The sequence below is a fragment of the Limanda limanda genome, chromosome 6, assembly GCF_963576545.1.
Source record: "Limanda limanda chromosome 6, fLimLim1.1, whole genome shotgun sequence".
In the NCBI taxonomy this organism is placed as follows: Eukaryota; Metazoa; Chordata; class Actinopteri; order Pleuronectiformes; family Pleuronectidae; genus Limanda; species Limanda limanda.
In genome coordinates, this window is record NC_083641.1 from 9,384,634 (window position 1) to 9,403,553 (window position 18,920).

General features: G+C 40.9%; 1 protein-coding gene across 2 annotated transcripts in view; it reads right to left on the reverse strand.

The window, feature by feature from the left end:
* bcas3 (BCAS3 microtubule associated cell migration factor) overlaps window positions 1–18,920 on the reverse strand; it is a 312,845-nt gene that overhangs the window by 207,230 nt on the left and 86,695 nt on the right. For both annotated transcript variants that reach the window (XM_061072808.1, XM_061072807.1), the window contains exon 16: window positions 6,721–6,871. In XM_061072808.1, the coding sequence (XP_060928791.1) occupies window positions 6,721–6,871 (151 nt within the window). The remainder of the gene's footprint in view (window positions 1–6,720; window positions 6,872–18,920) is intronic.

The following is an 18,920-nucleotide window of genomic DNA, read 5'->3' on the forward strand; positions in this document are numbered from 1 at the left end:
CCTGGTATTAACATCTGTCCAGAGGGATCTGATCACAAGTGGACAGCTGTAAGTACGTTAGGTCACAGGCTGGAATACGTCCTGAATAAATCTCCTTTGACCACTTGTGATTGGAGCTATATGCAAATACACATGTATAGAAATTATGTTCAAGAAAATTATGTTTTTGTCAAATGTGTCCAATTTCAGTACAATTATGTTTGTGTTTCTACACTTTCTTTCCACAGGGAGAGTGGAGCCAGTAGAACGAGGTGTATCAATACATGAAGCTTTACGATAAAATAAGATTTCAGAATACAAAAAAAAGTGAATAATAAATAAAAACGAAAGTTTAAAAAACGCTTTAGGTTAACTGGAAACTAGCGGTTCAGAGGGAATCAGCTGAGTAGTCGGTCCTTCACATGTGGCCCAGGACACATTCACATGTAGGCTGCTAAGAGAATGTGGAGGGATAGGAGATAGAGCTGTAGAGCACTAACCAGAAGGTCGGCGGTTCAATGCTCCATAGGCCGAGGTGTCCTTAGGCACTGAAAACCAAATTGCACCCAACTGCTGTGCCGGCGGTTTGTGAGTGATGTGTGATGGAGAACGTGCTGCACATAGATGCACTGTATGAATGTGTGTGTGAATGGGTGGATGGCAAAACTGTGCTGTGCTTTGAGTGGTTATCAATATTAGAAAAGTTCTATAGAAATACAAATAGCGTCTTAATGATCTGATCTCAAATTTGTCTTAGCACCGTCCATTTATGATCTCACACAACTCAAGACAAAGGTATGAATTTGTTCTCTCTGTTTCAACTGTCATCTTTAAAAAAGTAAACATGATCTTTATCTTTGGCATGGAAAATTTAAAATCATTAACTTAATTTCTAAGTTCATCTTGCAAATCTGTCTTAATTTTTAATACGCAAATTATTAAAGTTGAATTATCCCACAGCAATGATTTCTGCACGTATGCTCATTTAAACTGGTTAAGCTTAGGTGTGGTTTAAAATCTTGAAATGCACTATTTTGTAGTTTATCTTACATTTTAAAAGGATAAAGGTTTTTTTACTTAAAAAACGGAGTTTCGCAAATTTACAATAACGAGAAGTGTTCACTGGTTGAAGTGGTTAACTTCCACCAGTGTTTAGCCGTATGGGCCTGTTGTTATATTTAAGTGCATTCCATTTCAGCTTTAGTGTTACAAATAAAAACGTCAAAATTCAACACTCCTTAGGATAAAACAAAAATAATGAGGTCACGTTGGGAGAGCTGCCCACCCTGTTGAGCTGGCAGTAAACAGCTCTGACCACAGTGTAGGCAAAGGCTGCCCAGTTAGATGACGCACCGCCTCATCCAGCAGATTTAGTGGAGAAATGTCCCGTGGGTCAGCGGTATGTTGGAAAACACAAGTTAAACATGGGTCAGTGGAGTAAAAGGGGTGTAAGACTGGGAGTGGGTGGGTGTGGAGGCGGAACCAGAGGAGGAGAAGCAGAGGGAAAAGAGCGAGAGCGTGATCGACCTGCGAGGGCGACGACCCCACTCCCGGGGAATAGTCCTTCACACGTTTATCTCTAATAGCAGCTCCGCCTGAGCTATTAAAATGAGGGAAGTGAGGTGATTTGTGCGAATGGTTTAGCGGCGCTGGGCGATGCGTTCTTAAAGCCCCTTTCTAGCTTTGTTCTGAGCGAGGCTCTGTGTGACACTGGCTCGTGCATTGTGTCCCGGCTCTTACGTCCGTATTACAGTAATCTGAAGGCACATCTGTGGCAGGTCACAAGGTTCCACTCGTCCGCTCGCTGTTGTCTTTCTCATTACCTCATGTGCACTCCATCTGCATTTGCTTGAAAATGTCATCAGCGGGATTTGGTCGAGGGGTAGTGTTTTGTTTAGTGTGTGTGTGACAATCTTTCCATTTGGCATTTCATGTGTTTGTGTTAAATTCAGACTGTGTGTAGAAGGGATGAGTGTGCAATAGTTTGTCTGCCTCGCAAATCCCAAATTTGACACTGACAGGCATTTTGACAAGTTAAATCTATCCTCAAAGAAATCTCTCACCGTAGGGACGGGTGGACTTTCCCCCTGCAGCTGATGCTTTTAATATTTCTCCCTTAATCTTTTTCACAGATTAAGTTCCGACGGTGACTTTTTACCATGACAGAATCTTTTGGACTTAGTGACTAATGTCTTTTTCCGCCTTGCGATTTAATTCATCTGGGTCCAAATTTGGCTGACAGGAAACAAGAGGCCGGGTCAGAGCCGACACTCCTCTCCATGCTCAGCACTCCCAAGGGACGTTGAGGACTAGCAGAAGCTCGACTGAGCCCCCCCCACTCCCTGACCTGGCCTATTCTGGAGGGGGGGGGGGTTATCAGGCGGATGCTGAACCACATCCGACTCTACCTCCCTGCTCCTACAGAGGAAAACACCAAACTCTAAATTAGGCCGCGTGAACTTGCTGAGGTTTTCCTTTGATGTTCAAACTTTGAGGCCCCTGAAGACAAACAGCAGCACATTTTGCACACTGGTGGTCTGGAGCTGTGCCGAGGTCAATGAGGGATCCCTGCAATTTGCCTGGTCACACAAACTGGGAAAAAGCCTCATCGACATGTGTGAACAAGTGTATTGTTGTGTGCATGTGTGTGTGTTTCATGGCACGGTACACACAATGGAAGCCTAGTAGGGCATGTAGATTAAGCAGCTGGTGTGTTCTTCTGCTGCCCTGCCAACAGGGATCTGCTCATACAGGTGTAAATACTAAACACAGCAGCTGGATCCTCCTCTCTCTCTCCATCTCACACACGCACACACACACGCACACACACGCAAACACTCACGCACACACACGCACACACACACACGTTTGTGTCATTTTACATGAGTAGTGAGGACACTATAACGCCTTACCTTAAGCAGAACCTGATTCTAACCTGACATTTTTCCAATTTCAAATCGCAGAGAGACAAAGAGAGAAAAGAGAAAGGGAGAGAAAGAAAGAGATGGCTGGCTGCACAGACAGACAGATGGTGCCTGGATACTCCTGTGCGAGTATAGCGTGAAAGCATACGATATCACCCCCCACCCCCCTAACACCAGGGGCCAAACCTGCCGCCTCGCCCAGTGTGTTTTTGTGTTTTCGGTTTAGGTGCAGCTGTGTGCGTACAGGAGCGGGCCACACAGCTGCATGTCCTGTTGCATTAACACTGACACCTCCTCTGGACTGGATGAAGAGATGGATGAAGGAGAAGTGAAGCAGCCTCCAGGGCCAGACAGAGCTGATACAGCACTCTACTCTTTAATTAATAGCTACAGTGCCTTTATTTATCAGTGATAAATGTGACATATATGCAGGAATAGTATTAGACTTAGCTTTGGGTCTTATGTTTTTATATACTGTACATCCCCATATTTAAGAACATTAGATGCAAGCTAATGATGAATGTGTCCGACTAAACAACACTGTGTTTGTATCCACAGCCGGTTTCATCTTAGTGTTAAGTTCCATAGAGCTACAGTGCAATATTGTGCAATTTCAATATGGCTTCTGTTAAACATGAAAAACTCAATAACACTAAACAAAATATGAATAAGCCACACGTGGTGCATCAGGTCCTCAAACCACATATTCTGTTTTTATTCCTACCCTCTAATGGTATCAGATGTTCATCGTCACGGTTACAACAATAAACATGCTGAAGTCTACCAATGGTTAAAGTTGTGGAAGAGTTGGTCAGGTTTTAGGAACAGACTGTGGTTGGGTTTGAATTCAGTTCTTCATAAGCCTAGAGGAGCTTCGCGGTCAAAACAGTGGTAACGATGCTGAAAATACAACGTCATCGCTGATAGAAACAATATTGACGTTTTATTTTCTAACAGGAAATGAACAGAGGTCTCCCATGAAGTTCTATGAGCAGATCCATCCGCCCTAACTGTCCTGATGCAGACCTGGTTGCTCTTCATAGTACGTAACCTAATTTCTCATTTCTTTGCTCCATGATTACTTGTTATAATAACCATGACAACTAGAGGTGATCCAACTAGTGATTGTTACCATTATTAGTAATAAGCTGCAGGCACAGACAGAACTTTTTTTTTTTTTTTTTAAACCAAAGGACATCTCCCTGACATGCTGACCCAAATCATCGAACGTGTATCAGTCCACAGATGAAAATAGTCCCAGACATGTGCATAAAATCCTCCAGTAAGAGTAATGTTTGTTTAAAACTACAGTGACAAGCTGTTTCAGGCTTTCGCGCAAAAAACATCTTTCTAAAACAAATGAGTTCATACATGTTCGCCCTGCAAAGCTCACAGCTTTTCATCATACAAAGAAAAATAAATTAATGTGTTAATAACTATTTGAGGGTGAAGCTCTAAAGCTTAATATATTAAGTGATTAACACAAAAACCACAAACACAAATTAAATAAATAGAACGGCCTCGTATAGCATGGAGACAATAAAGAAAACCACAGGAAAATACAGGAGGCCTTTTTTATGATTGAATATACCATAAGGGAAGTATAAACTAAAGATGAATATAATATATTTTAAAGATCTCACTGAGGGTGAATTGATTAACATGTAAGGCCTTAACTAAGAAATTAAATATGTTTTGAGAACACTCTACTTTGTGTGAAATCATATATCACAACTGCAAAACCAAGCTCCAACCACTGGCACCAGAGCTTCACCATAGATATACAAAGCTGTGTGTGACAGTTGTTCATCGGCAATAACAAATTTTACAAGCCAAATGAACCGTGCGAGGGCATCCTAATGATGGACCTGGTGTTTACGTTGCACAGGATCAGGTCTCTATTTTCATTCTCATAGCCCGCTTATCAAATATCACACAGAAATAGATCCCTCGCCATCTGCTCGAGTCATCATAGCATGTCCCATTCAAACAGGGCATGAAAATTACATTTAAATGGAAATATTAAAATCTGCCCTTATTTGCGGAGCCACCTGTACTCTATGTAAATGCCTTTTAGCAAAGGCCTGTAAATGCTGATGGTCTTAAAACTACATAATTTCAATGCTGAGTCGAAGGACCAAGGGGGGGGGGGGGGGGGGGGGGGAGAGGAGGCGAGGATGGAGGTGTATGATATCAGAGCTGAACTTGTGTTTATACTGAACTTGTTTTCGCACTCAAAGCTCCCAGGGATACACCGAATGAAATATGAGTCAAATATGACTTTGAATTTATTGGCAGGGGTTTAATAACTATTCGTGCGATGAATGATGCATGTTCGCCGTTTCCCCAGCAGACGGAGAATGAGTTCACATGTGCGTTGTGCTTCATTACCCTATGCAAAAAAGTGGTGGTCTGAGACAAAAGGAGTTCATGAGCATCAGCTGGATGTGGGACGGGAGAAGCTTTGGCCGACACAAGACTACTGCCGACACCAAACAGTGTTTTTACAATGTGATTGATGGCAAAGGACAGCAAATCCCAGCATGATGTTAAATATTTAATGTGGTATATCTTAAATTTTACGTGACCGTGGTCAAAATGTAAATTCAGGAAGGCGCTGCCGTTAAACCCTTGTCTACCCAGTCCAACTGGAGAGGGTTTTAAAGGTTTCACTTGGATCACAATAACCGTAGGGACTTTTAAGTTATTAAATATTGTGTGCATCAATGTTACGTGTGGATTTTCTTTTCTCACAGACGTAGCAGAGAGGCTTCTATACACAGAGTTAACTAAACAGAGTTATGGGCAAATTGCAATGAAAATCAATTCTAATCATCTCTTAAAGTTGTTCCTATACTTGATATATCTCTTGGATGCCCTGTTCTATCTATTGACAACATATATAAGGAAATGCATTATTTATTTCCCATTCAGCCATGGTCAGCAAATAGCAGATACATGAATGAGAGCTCCGAGGGCAACTAACCGAAAATGTATCGAAACAGAGACAAGACGTTATGCGCACAGCCAGGACTTCGGTGTTAAAGTGACTGGAAGGATCTGGATTCACGATCCAACTCCATTGATTAATAACTAGATAAATGTGTGAAAAGCAACAGTTGACGAGCATACACACATACATACACACATACACAGAACACACACAGAACACACACAGAAACCCTTAAGTTAAAACTGTTACTAAGGTCAAGTATGAAACCCCCGGGTTGTCGTACGATTTCTGAACACATGGATGAGCAGGTAAAACCTGTAATAAACATGTAACAGATGTAATATGCTTTACTGGTAATATTTTTTTTTTCATATGGGGTAAAAATGGTCACAAATACATTATTAACGACTTAACATTCTTCTTTATATCTACATTACATTTGGTTAAAGAAGATTTATAAATATTTGTATGCTGCTTATAAATGGTAAATATTGAGTTTTAAGTAGTATAAACTAGAGTGCATTCAGGAAGTATCCAGACCCCATCATCTTTTTCACATTTAAGTTCCAGCTTATGCTTGTGGTTTGAATTAATTTTGTCCCCTTATCAATCTACACTTAATACCCAATAATTACAAAGTAAACATTTACTGAAAAGTACTAAAAAGTACTGAAAGAAATACATGTGATACTGTTAATGACTGGAGGAGATCCTTTGCTGTGATTTGTCCTCCCATGTTCTGGATTCTGGGATAATAAAGTATTTGGGTCATTTTATAATAAGCTGTATAAGACTCATGTGCCACAGACCTGGATCTCTGTGGATGATAGAGGGCAGAGGTGTGTAGTCGTGGCTGTTACCTACCCGGTGCGTTTGGTGATGGTTCCCAGGGTCATAGGCTGTTTGATCTGAGCCAGAGGCAGCACCACAGTGAGGCTGGGCAGCGGAGACAGCCGCGGGTTCCCCATGTTGTTGTTGGTGAAGTTGTTGTACGAATCCTGGTTGTTCAGCTTGGCTAAAAAACACACACAGACGCAGGGTTAGAAAATGTTTCAGTGAATAGAACTGCAAGTTCCCTGACCAGCAAGGTCAGAGAGGTCCTTTTCATAGTCCTAAATGGGAACATAACAGGCCAATATGTCAATCATGAGCCTTCCCAGGTAATGGCTGCATAATACAGAGAATCCCATTGTGAATGCTGGTACTGCTTTTTATACATTATTCATTTTCCAGTGCTCAGTGGTGTTTTTTTTTTCAGTTCAATGGTCTTTACAGATGCTAATTCTAAACATTGCTCACTTGGAATTTAATTACATTTTTTTAATTTATATTCATATCAAATCGCAGACCAGGGATTCGGCAGATCACCAAAATATCTTATTTAGGCAACAGAAACACATCTACTGCAAGAAAAAGGCATTGTTTGATATTGTGCATAGGATTTTTTTTCCCCAACTTCTCACATGCATACAGACAAATACACATGCAGGCACGGCCCACGCATGCAAGCAAACACACACACACACACACACACACACACACACACACACACACACACACACACACACACACACACACACACACACACACACACACACACACACACACACACACACACACACACACACACACACACACACACACACACACACACACACACACACACACACACACACAAGGCAAGGTTCAAGGCCTCCTGTGGAATGGCTGGAAATAACCAGCTCAAGATGCAACATTACGAGGGCTCTAGCTCTGCTTCATGTGCCTCAAAGTCTGTTAATCAAGGCCAATCAACAGGCTCTACACACACACACGCACACGCAAACACACACACACACGCACGATCCAAAGGGCCATATCTCCTCTCATATATCCTATGCAGCTCCAATCAAACATAATCAGGCCATGTCAAAGGGCGTCTTAAAGGACCTTCCTGGCCTTCAGATGGGAGAGTACTTACTTATTCATGCAATTAATGCATAAAGTTAGACAACATTGCAACACAATTTGCTTATACGCACGCACGCACGCACACACACACACACATCGTAGTGATATAAAATGTCACAAATTCATAGTTTACTCTATTTGTTTTAATTTAATTTAGTCATAACTAGAACATAAATTAATGATTTCTGGCTTTTTCCTTTGACCACCAAAATTGAATCATTCCTGCTTGAGTATGAGTTTGGTGCAAATTTGAAGAAATTCCCTGAGATGCTGTTTCTGAGATATTACGTTCCCTGGGACAGACACTCTCCTGAGCTCTGAGGGCTGGTTACTGATCTGCTCGATATGAGGATCATATGATGTATCCAACGACATTGCACAATATTACAATGGTGATGACTTGCAAAACATAAACTAATAGTGAAGAATGTATACAGTTCCTATGTCTTCCTCAGCCATGGTGCCAGATCACAGTTCCCACTAAACTGAACCTGTAGGCACCAGACAGCAAACAGGGCCTAAGTGAATGTGTTTCCCTTTTGACCACAGCAGGAGCTTTCATACATATCTTATCATCTCATTAATGTTTGGAATTCTGCCCAGTGCTTTAAATCTCATGTCAGACCATACAGAACATTTCAGTGAAAAAAAAACAAATAAAAAATGGGTTTTTGATTCATTAAGAGCGATTGTTCAGGCTTCCGTAAATGTAAAGTATATTTGTCAATGTGTGATGTTCTAAATGATTAAATGATCACATTTTATCATTAAGTTCATCAGCATGCGGATAGGAAATCTCTCTAATGTTGGTTTAATTGAATAGTTTGTTCCAATATGGTGGAAGGTTGAATTGCGATGCAGAATGGCTGATTTACTTTTATTTTTCATTTAAAAAATGAATGCCCTTGTAAATAATAGTTTCACCCAGAGTGCAATTCCATTTACCTCCATTGTACTGGGTGGAGGCCCAATATGGAAATACTTCATGGACGTAGTTGCTTACCAACAGGAGGAAAGTGAGACTTTTAATATAATTATTATAATTATAATTTTTATTATTTGTATTATTTGTAATATTGTAGTAGTAGTACTAGTAGTATTAGTAGTATTTAATACAATGAGGAAAGAAACAGTCACTTATAAACAGTTACAGAGAAACATTTAACTATAGGGGATTAGAAATGTGGATTATAAAACAAATATGTTTGTAATCCTATGACAATAGCTCTAATTGTATCCTGCTGATTCAATGGGCAGACCAAGGAAAATTCCAAGTTCAAGTGCATTCAAAAGAAATAAAGAGCAAAGCTGTGCATGCACCACAATACACCCTCTGAATGTTTTCCTTGTTCCATTTGTTGCCGTAATAGATGAGTGACAGGCGCGTAACATAAAGGAATGAAAAGGAGGGAGGGGGACCCGGAGACAAAGAAAACAAGGCGGACATCAAAGGTTACAATGAAAGTAGGAAGGAGAGTGGCTTGTCATTATTCGGAAGGAGCGATCAAGAGGAGGCTGAATGCAAGCGGAAAGGGACTGCTGAGTGTTTTGCTCCAGTCTTTTAGATCATTAACGTGCAGCCCTGAGTTTCATTAGTCCTGCCAAACCTCGGCTTTGTGCTTCTCCGAAGGCCTGTCTTTTAGACCTCCGCCGGCCAACAATGCTGCGTGACCTTCGCAGGGGGAGAGGAGGCCATTACACAAACCTGTCCTTCATTTCCTTCCACCCCTCTCTTGGTCAGACTAACAGACGTCTGTGCTAAGGCAGCTACCGAAGGCCCTTCACATTTCAAAAGTGCTACACCCCAAGAGCCTGGGCAGCCACCTTTTGTGTTGAGGGGAGAGGGCAGCCCAGGAAGAAAGTCTGTACAGGAAGCAGCCTGAAAAGCCATAATGGTGCTTCAGCTCCCAGAGGAGAGCAGGGCCACAACACGGTACGGCAGTGTTGATGAATTTATTTAACTTGTGCTCCAAAGCTTTATTTGCTATAGGTCCGTCCCCTTAAAAATAAGCCCTGGGGGTACAACAGGTGGAGCCAGACTGAGACAGGGGGTCAAGATGACTGTTGACCACACCGGTCACACCACGCTGTCACTCAAGACCAAGGGGTCCTAAACCGTCAAGGCCCCAGACAGTGAAGACAAGTTGGTGGTGAAACGTGTTGGAGATCACGTACCGGCAGAAGATGATATGTGAAAAGAAAGCCTGGACGGCAGAGAGACAGACAGTTGTTTGTGTACATGTTTGGGGAGATGGGTGCATGAGGGTGGGCTGCAGACAGACTCAGACTCAGAGGGGACTGAGGGACATTGGTCAAGTGAAGGTTTGTATTTCTCTTTAATGAATAGTAGTGACTTGTATGAACCAAGTAAACATATTAAAAGGTAAATTGCAATAATGTGCTTGTTAGGGTTTTTTTTTCTTTTTCTTTTCAGCCTTCCCAGAAATGTTTCCCCTGTGTCCGTTTCCATGTTAAAGCAGAAGACATCTGGGTTTGTATCTCGTTGCTCTTGCAGCTCCAGTGCTCACAGTTAGGCCTCAATACAAATACAAAATAATACAATAATTCAGAACATCCAAAAATGTTCTGAAAAGTGAAATGCTCAAAAGGTGATAACTACGTGATGAGGGAGAAAATAAATATGTGATGTTAAAAGTGTATGCATGGATTTCTTTATAAACTGAAAGCTGTTAATATGAATCTATCTAGTTTACACTTTGAATTTGAAGTCACCAGGAGTCTCACGAATCACACACACTTCAGACCAGCATCAACCACATTTCAGAAAAATTTGATACTAAAATTTTGGGAAATTATTCAGACTGCTTTTAATCTGCACACCTTTACCCTTTATATAATTTAGAAGGTGCATAAATAGGATTTATAATATATATATATAATATAATATATAATAATCTAAAGAAGACAATACCTGAGGAAGCTGTGTAAGGATGTTTACTTCGGCTTGGTTTACACTTGTGCGATGCAATTCTGCCAAACTGCATTTCTTTGCTGTTATTCTTGCTGGAGCAGACACATGCAAACAACTGATCATGGGTGTGTCTATGTTCACCATTGGTTAAAAGTGGTAGTGGAACTCAGGCCTGGGCTTTAATATAAAAAAACAGAACCATGTGAAAAGAGAACTTCGATTGTTGATGTTTTTAAATATTTGAGAATTACAATTGGATGTAAAAATTACAGCTAGTGATCATGTTGGAGCCAAAGAGAGTGAATATTAAAGGGCTTTTACTTTTTGTATCACCACCAGCAGCTAAAACTACAGCACTGGTTGAATTAACTGCTCTCCTATTGATGGCACTTTTATTTCATCATAATCATCTATTTAATACCTGTTGAGATTCAAGTTTGCGGTTATCTGGGTTTAGTCTCTAATAATTGAAAAGATTGTGAAAAGGGTCTGTGCAGAAAAGAAATAGACATGAAGCAGAGCGGGAAAAGGCCGACCAAAGTGAAAAAGAGAAAAGGAGCGAGGGAGGTGGACAGATGAGAAGCGTCTGGTAGACAAATAGCTCCAGACGAAGGCTACGATTTGATTAATGACCGGGGCGTGATCTGCCCAAGCACTGATACACGACATCCACATGGAAAGAAGATCCATCAATGCAAATCCGGCTCTGTCGCTGTCGTCCAGAGAGAAACTCTGACCCAGCCAAAAAGTCACACCGCCACCTGACCCCATCTCTCTTTCTACCTTAATCCGACCATCCATCGAGCTCGCCTCCATCCATTCAATCCGTCCGTCAGTACATCTATACCTCCCTGCCTCAACAGCATTTGCATTCTCTTCTCGTATTAAGCCTCTCTCCCTCTCCTTCGCACTTTTTCTCTCTCCTCAGCTGCTCCGTGTCACGCTATCTCATGTTTCTCTTCCCTCTTTAAATACCCAATTTGCATCCAATTCAAGCAAGCACCTTCAAAAGTGGAGCCAACATGTGAAAGGACAAGCTCTGAAGACAGAATAATGCAAATATGGCCCAGTCAAGGAAAAAGAACTGGAGACAAACTGGGCTGTGGGGTGTTGAGGGAGCAGGTGAGGCAAGTGACCAATGGGTGATGCTCTGGGAATCAAAGAGGATCTTGGACCTGGAGATGATATTGCAACAATTTTGGAAGACACAAGTAGGTAGAGCGATAAAAACGACTACCTCTTGTTGAATAAAAATATTTATCATTATTTTTACTTAATATAATTGAATACCAACATTAGAATTAATCACAATAACACCGATTATACAAAACAAAATTGTGTATTTGTAAGGATGTGGACAGAAAAAAATATTGCATGCATTTTTTTTGTCTCACAGTGACAGTGGTAGACACTCACACACAGCTGCCATTGGGCCTAAATATAAACGATGCAATTTTACAGAATCAGACAATTTAACGGAAATGTGAACACACCATTTAAAATAAATTTGAATTAACTAAGTTGACCTGCTGTGATTAAGTCGGAAAAATTGGTCACACGTTGATGATTCTTCATTTATTCATGGGAACAATAAGGTGTTCAAATTATTGTCAATCAAATACTTTCAATCTGATGATCTAGATTTGATAATTTATTTGACTTGAAAATAGCATCAAACTGATATTTGATATATAACCACTGGTAGTGTGGGACAGGCATATACTGGCTCCCAAATTGTATTTAGTTGTTTAATGACTTATATCGGTAAACCAGTATCAGTCTCTCCCACTTTCCACCATTCACTCCTCGATAGTCCAAGTTTCCCAGATATGTTAAAGGAGGGAGGGATTAAAGAAGGGGAGAAGAGAAAGAAGGAGGCTGAGGGAGGGAGGGCGGGGAGACGGAGCTCTTTCTTTGCAGGAGAAGAAAGCTGCTCTGCCATCCCAGATCCCCAAAGTATCATTATTAAAACACTCACTTCCACAGGATGAGGACAGACAGGGTGAGAGAAATAAGAAAACAGAAGGGAGGAGAAGGAAAAAAGAGAGATGGACGGAGGGGAAGGCTAGAAAGGGTCGAACACAAAGGGGGAAAGATGAAGAAAAAAGAAGGAGAGGGGATCCCCCACTGGAGAGAGTAAAAACAAATTGAAAGAGCCCTTATAAAACACAGATGCTGCAAAGAAAATAAACTTCACAAGATTTACTGTCACAAAGGAATCAGAAGACTGGTGGAAAAACCATCAGGTCGTCCCCCCCCCTCGTTCTTCCTTTTTTTCTTCCTCTCTCAGGTAACGTTGTGGCAGAGGGATCTATCTCCTCAGTTCCACCACCACCACCACCCCCTCCCCAAAAACCACTCTCGTCTCTTTGTACACCAATCTTGCTCTTCTGCTATTTTCAGTCTAAGCACAGAGTGGAGGTCAGGACGGCCTGTGTGAAAATGGCTTCCTGCCCGGTCCCCGGCTCCCAACCCGAGAGCTAGTGGGGAGCTTTTATTAACAGCCCTATTTGGGAACATTTTCTCAACGTTTTGTATTTTTATTGCTGTTTCTCATGTCAAAAAAAAAAAAAAGAGAAGATGCTTGACAACAGCAAAACAAAATTCCCAAGTCGTTACTTTTTTAACGCCATTAAAAAACTAGGGAGTGTTTTAAAAATAAAGATATGAGATTTGAGTGCGTAACGTGCTGTATGAGACAAACTAATTCGCTTGTTCAGACCCCGGAGGATTCTGTGTTGTAATGAACAGGTCAAATCAGAAGCCGAGAGGGATAGAAGAAGAAAAAACTACAGCAACACAGAAGTGGAACATACATGTAAAAAACACACTTGCACATTTCCGCCAAAACACACGGGTTCACACACACAAACAGCGACCTGAAATCAGATCTACAAGTTTACAGCATGTCAGTATTTATAAGGCCTCATCAGACAGGGCTGAGTCGCCAGCAAGAGGAGCAGGGGGGGGGTCAGCCAGCTCCACTGGATCAGATGACACCCACACTCCAACCATATGTGTGTGTGTAAATGTGTCTGTGTGTGTGTGTGTGTGTGTGTGTGTGTGTGTGTGTGTAGACATCATCTGATTTGGGTCAAGGAGCTAGTACCTCACAGTAAAGAGGGGCGGGTTATGGCCAATGATTGGATGTTTGGGAAAGCAGGAGAGGGTGGGGGGAAGGTAGAGGAGGGTGAAATGAATGTGTGTGAGAGAGAGAGAGAGAGAGAGAGAGAGAGAGAGGGGTGGGTATTGCACACTATCACACAGATGCACGTATACAGCATACACACTTACAAACCAATTTAGAGGGAGTAGGAGCAAAAGGAGAGGAAGCGTTAGACAGTTTCTCTGTCGTTCTTCTCTTTTCTCTCAGCCCAACATGACCGGGTGGGAACTTTGATGAAAGAATAGAATTTTATAAGCAGTTCAATAATTAAAAAACTATATAAAATACCATACACACATGTTTGCAAATGCAGTATGTAAAATGTGACATATGTTGATATATCGAAATATATACTGTATATATATATACATATATATTATATTAAAATATTATAGATTTTATATAAAATACATTTTCTAATGGAAGTGAAAAATGTTTGAAAACCCGCAGATATCATTCACATTGTATGTTTTTGATAGTAGAACGTGCACTTATATTGGTTAAACAAAAATTATATGCGAAGTATTATAGGTTAATTAAAATTAAAATGTTTTTTTTTATCATGTCCATGATTTTGAGAAATAAGTATGTATTTAAAATTAAAATTTTACCACAGGACCGAGAAAGCTTCTTAAAAACGTAGAATTTTTTTTTTTTTTTTTTAGTTGGACAATAAAATAAAAGCCTCAGGCTCATGTTTGTATGAAACTAGGAGCAGTTTGTATGTTATTTTGAATTATTTCATGTGGATGCCAGATGTCAAACAGTAACACATGAAATATGGCAGCAAAAAGGGGACACAGATGAGGACAAAAAATAACAAAATGTAATCATATTCATTCACAGCAACGCAAAAAATTAATGGTGTGTTTTATGTGAAAAATATTTTGAAGAGCAATTTAGGGATCACTGCCTTTTAAAAAGAAATATCAATTATGTGCGTTTGAAGCTTAATGAGATGAAGCCTCCTGCGCCGACCGCCCTGGTCAGACAGCAGAACGGCTGCGTCCGTTTAACTGCAACTCCTGTTTTAACTCCATGCTCCGAAAGACAGCAAACAATAAGAGAGAGAGAGAGAAAAAGATAGAGGAGATAATGACAACCCTGTGCTGATGTCACGTGCGACGGCGTGGTTCTGAGCAACTGCCTGAAAATCATTAGGGTCAAATATTCTAACAGGGATGAAAAGGGATGTTCCTGCAGAGTGAAGGTGGCTCTTCTCCTTTCTAACACTGCTATTCTGTTAAGTATTCTATCACAGGCACTCCATCTGCATTAATAATCAAACATCCACAGCCATTTTCATGTTCTACACTGCGCGAACACACACACACACACACACACACACACACACACACACACACACACACACACACACACACACACACACACACACACACACACACACACACACACACACACACACACACACACACACACACACACACACACACACACACACACACACACACACACACAGCCAGAGCAGTTGCACATATAGATCTGATTTAATTCCACCATTTAAAGACGACGCTGATCTAATGCTGACTGACTGACATCCCGGTTCCATGCAGCTGTGACAGAAGCTCCATCTGAGAAACCGGTAACAGCGACGAGGCCACTTTGATCCGAAATTAGCCATCGGAGTTTTGACAGCATCCCAGTCTAAATAAATGACGTGTCAAAAACACTTAGGCATGATATGAGTAAACAGGAAATGGACAAGCTCTCTGTTCAGGGTCGCAGAATGTAAATCTATGAGGTTACTCAAACTGTGTCCTGCTGAGATATTATTCTGATAATAATCTGGTTACCTGCCTTTACTAGAGCATAATCACATTTACCCTTGAATCGATTCATGTAACAAAAATACTTTCTGTTTTAGTTCAGATTATCTCAGGTTTCTATCAACGAGAATATGTCTTTCACTAAATGTGTGTGGATGCGTTTCCCAGACACACTGGTGACTCACGGGAGTTGTTAACACATTGCAAAGAGCAACATGCAGGAAAATGTAATTACATGAGGAACGATTTATCTATAATATAGTCTTAGTGTTGGTTTTATACGCTATAAAATGTACACCTACAATAGATCAGCAGGTGCGAGTTATACATTGTGTTATATTTAATCTACAATGTATCTATAACAAATGATATCTTTCTATGGGACCTGTTTATTCCTATAAATAGTGTAGAATAAACACGTCTCAGGCGTCAGGGACACGAACACTCACAAAAAATGTAAGAAAATAAAAACTAAATTGAGAGAAAAACAAAAACCTGGAAAGAGGATCCACACGTGGCACGACACAAAGGCGGGATGTAAAGCCCATTGATTGTGTGACAATGGAAGGCTTTGGCTTTTCAGAGTGTGCACTTTTCACATGGCAGGCAATAAGCTGGAAGCCACAAGTGCGCCTGTGTGTAATGGCAAGCCAGCTTTATTTCTTTATCTCTACCTTACAATTTTGCAAATCAAATAATGATGAGTGCAGCGGCAAGCACCCGGTGTTAAGAGGGTTTAGTGGTTGTGGAGATTGAGTTATTAGGGTCCATATAAAAAGGACAGCGGCCTCTGACGGAGCACGACTGCCAGCCAAGATACATATTCCTCGCACTGTGTATTTTTGGTTGCTTTAAAAGCCCTAAAAGTACAGGGGAAGGCTAATTTTCAGGGTAAACAGCTTGTTCGATTGCAGTGTGGTTTTGCGCTGAGTTCTCCGTTTACTGACACAAGCCGGGCTGAGCTCTGGCTCCTCTGCCGACCACAGGGAGAAGCCTACCGGAGGAATAAAAAAAAAAAAAGCTAAACAAACAGCCAAGAAAAACAAGCTGCTAATGTTAGTTTACCTTTGATAGCAAACAACTGTTAAATCAAATGTAGAGAGTAATGCACTGTACATACCCTAATCCTCTTCACTGCATGGCAGGTTGAGGGGGAAAAAGGCTTTTAAAGATATCTGCTCCTTTTGGAATGCTATTTAGAATTTCCTGTTTCCCGCTGACGAGTAATTTTAAGGTTAAATTATTAAGATATAAAAGTAGACTTTGAATTGGATGCTGGATTTTGTTCCGAATAAAGTAAAGTAATTATCAGAACAATCACTGCTCAGGGTTAAGAAAAATCTAAGCAGTTTTTAAAAAAGTCAATTATCTTAATGTTTACCATCCACAGAGAAAAAAATGTTTTTTCACTTTCTCTGTGTTCCAAAAATAACACCAAAAAAGGAGAGAAAATGCCAGAAAGAAAAGATTGTGACTATGAAGTCTCTACATTCAACACAAACGAGTTTTTTTAACTGTCTTTTTAAAAAAGAACTCCAAACAAGGGCTGCAAGCTGTTTAAGTTGGAGGAAGTGACCATTCATAAAAAAAGATGGAGAAATTACCCCGCTCTGTCTCTGTTGTTAGATTTGTATCGAGGCAAAACCCCTCGCACAGCTCAATCTTTACAAGTGCTCTCCCCTGCGTCTCTGGCCTGCTCCTCCCTCTGCACGCTGCTGGGAATCCTGACCACACAGCACCACATGGAGGACGACTCAGGTACTGACACACGGGGCTGCCACCAAGCTCCGCTGCCTTGCTACAAACATACATTACCCCTGCTTTGTGAACAATGCCGTAATAATGTTTATATCTCAGTTAAACTGAAAACCATCTGATGTTTTCAATTCATAAATAGCAGTTACTTCCTGTGAATTTTATTTTAACAAATTATGTGACAAATTTATATTTGGTTTCTTTGACGGCCCCTGTTTATTTAAAGCTGAGACACAGAAGCACAACACAAATGTCTGCTGTCACTGATAAATGTCCTAAGTCAGTGGTTGGTGCAAATACATGTGTAGATGTGTGTTTGTGTATGTGTGTATGTAAGATGTATGACAAGGTCAAAGAGATTGTATTGGTCCTTGTAAGCCACAGCGTCCTGCAGCATCCTCAGTGTTCTCACAGGGCTTTTATTTCATGAAAAAAAACCAATTGATATAAGATCAGCAGAGCTTCAATGAAGGAACATATGATAACAATATATCGAGCTGAACAAGTGGCCATTGTGGACAATGGTATAGACTAATGAATAGCAATGCTTTAAGGTCAGATTGATTTAATACCTATTTGCCTTGAAGTATATCTACCTATAAAAGTTGGATTGTACAGAAAAATTGATGAATGCATTTGAATATTATAATTTTTTTTACATTAAATCAATTTATTTTAGTCTTGTGGTCAAAAGTCCTTAAAGTGCTGAAGAAAGAAGGAAAAATATTAACATCTGCTATTCTAAGATGACTGTGTGAACTTTACCTGCTACGGAAGCTCATACTGTCATTGAAGGCTCCAGTACGGCTACTAAAATATGTATGTTTTTAAAGTGTCAAAATGACAAAGAAGAAAACCCAGACAAAGGGAAGTTCTAAAACAAGGTGCTCATTTGGGCCCGCGGTGGCTTCGTGAACGCCGGTTTGGTGCGACTCAAGCCGGACACTAATCCACAGCAGGCAGCGCATCACGATGACTGAAACCTGAACGAGTCATCGATCTCACAGTTTCATACTGTTTACACGTTTGTGAAAATAAAACATACTAAACTGCTCTGCTCGAGCCATCGAGTATCTGGGTGAAACATGGATTTCAACATCTCGGACTGTTCCCTGTGACTGTTTAACTTACAGTAACTATACTGTCAAAAACAAGGTCAGAGCAGGGCCAAGTACATACGTGTCACACGCCAGCAGTTATGAGGTAATGTTTCCTTGGCATCGACCACAGCACAGCATTGGTGTTTTTCACCACAGGACGATGACTGACGAAGCGGAGCGTTGGTGGGAGGAGGGAGGCGAGATAAAACAAAAGTCCAAACCCAAATAAGCAAGCCGTCAGCCTCTAATAGCGGAAAGGAAGTGTCCCTTTATCAACATGTGAATTAACAGTTTCCCGTCACACCTTGTTTTCTGCCTCCCCCTCTCTCTGAACCAGCGCCAGGGCCCAGATGGCCCTGTGATCGGACCACCAG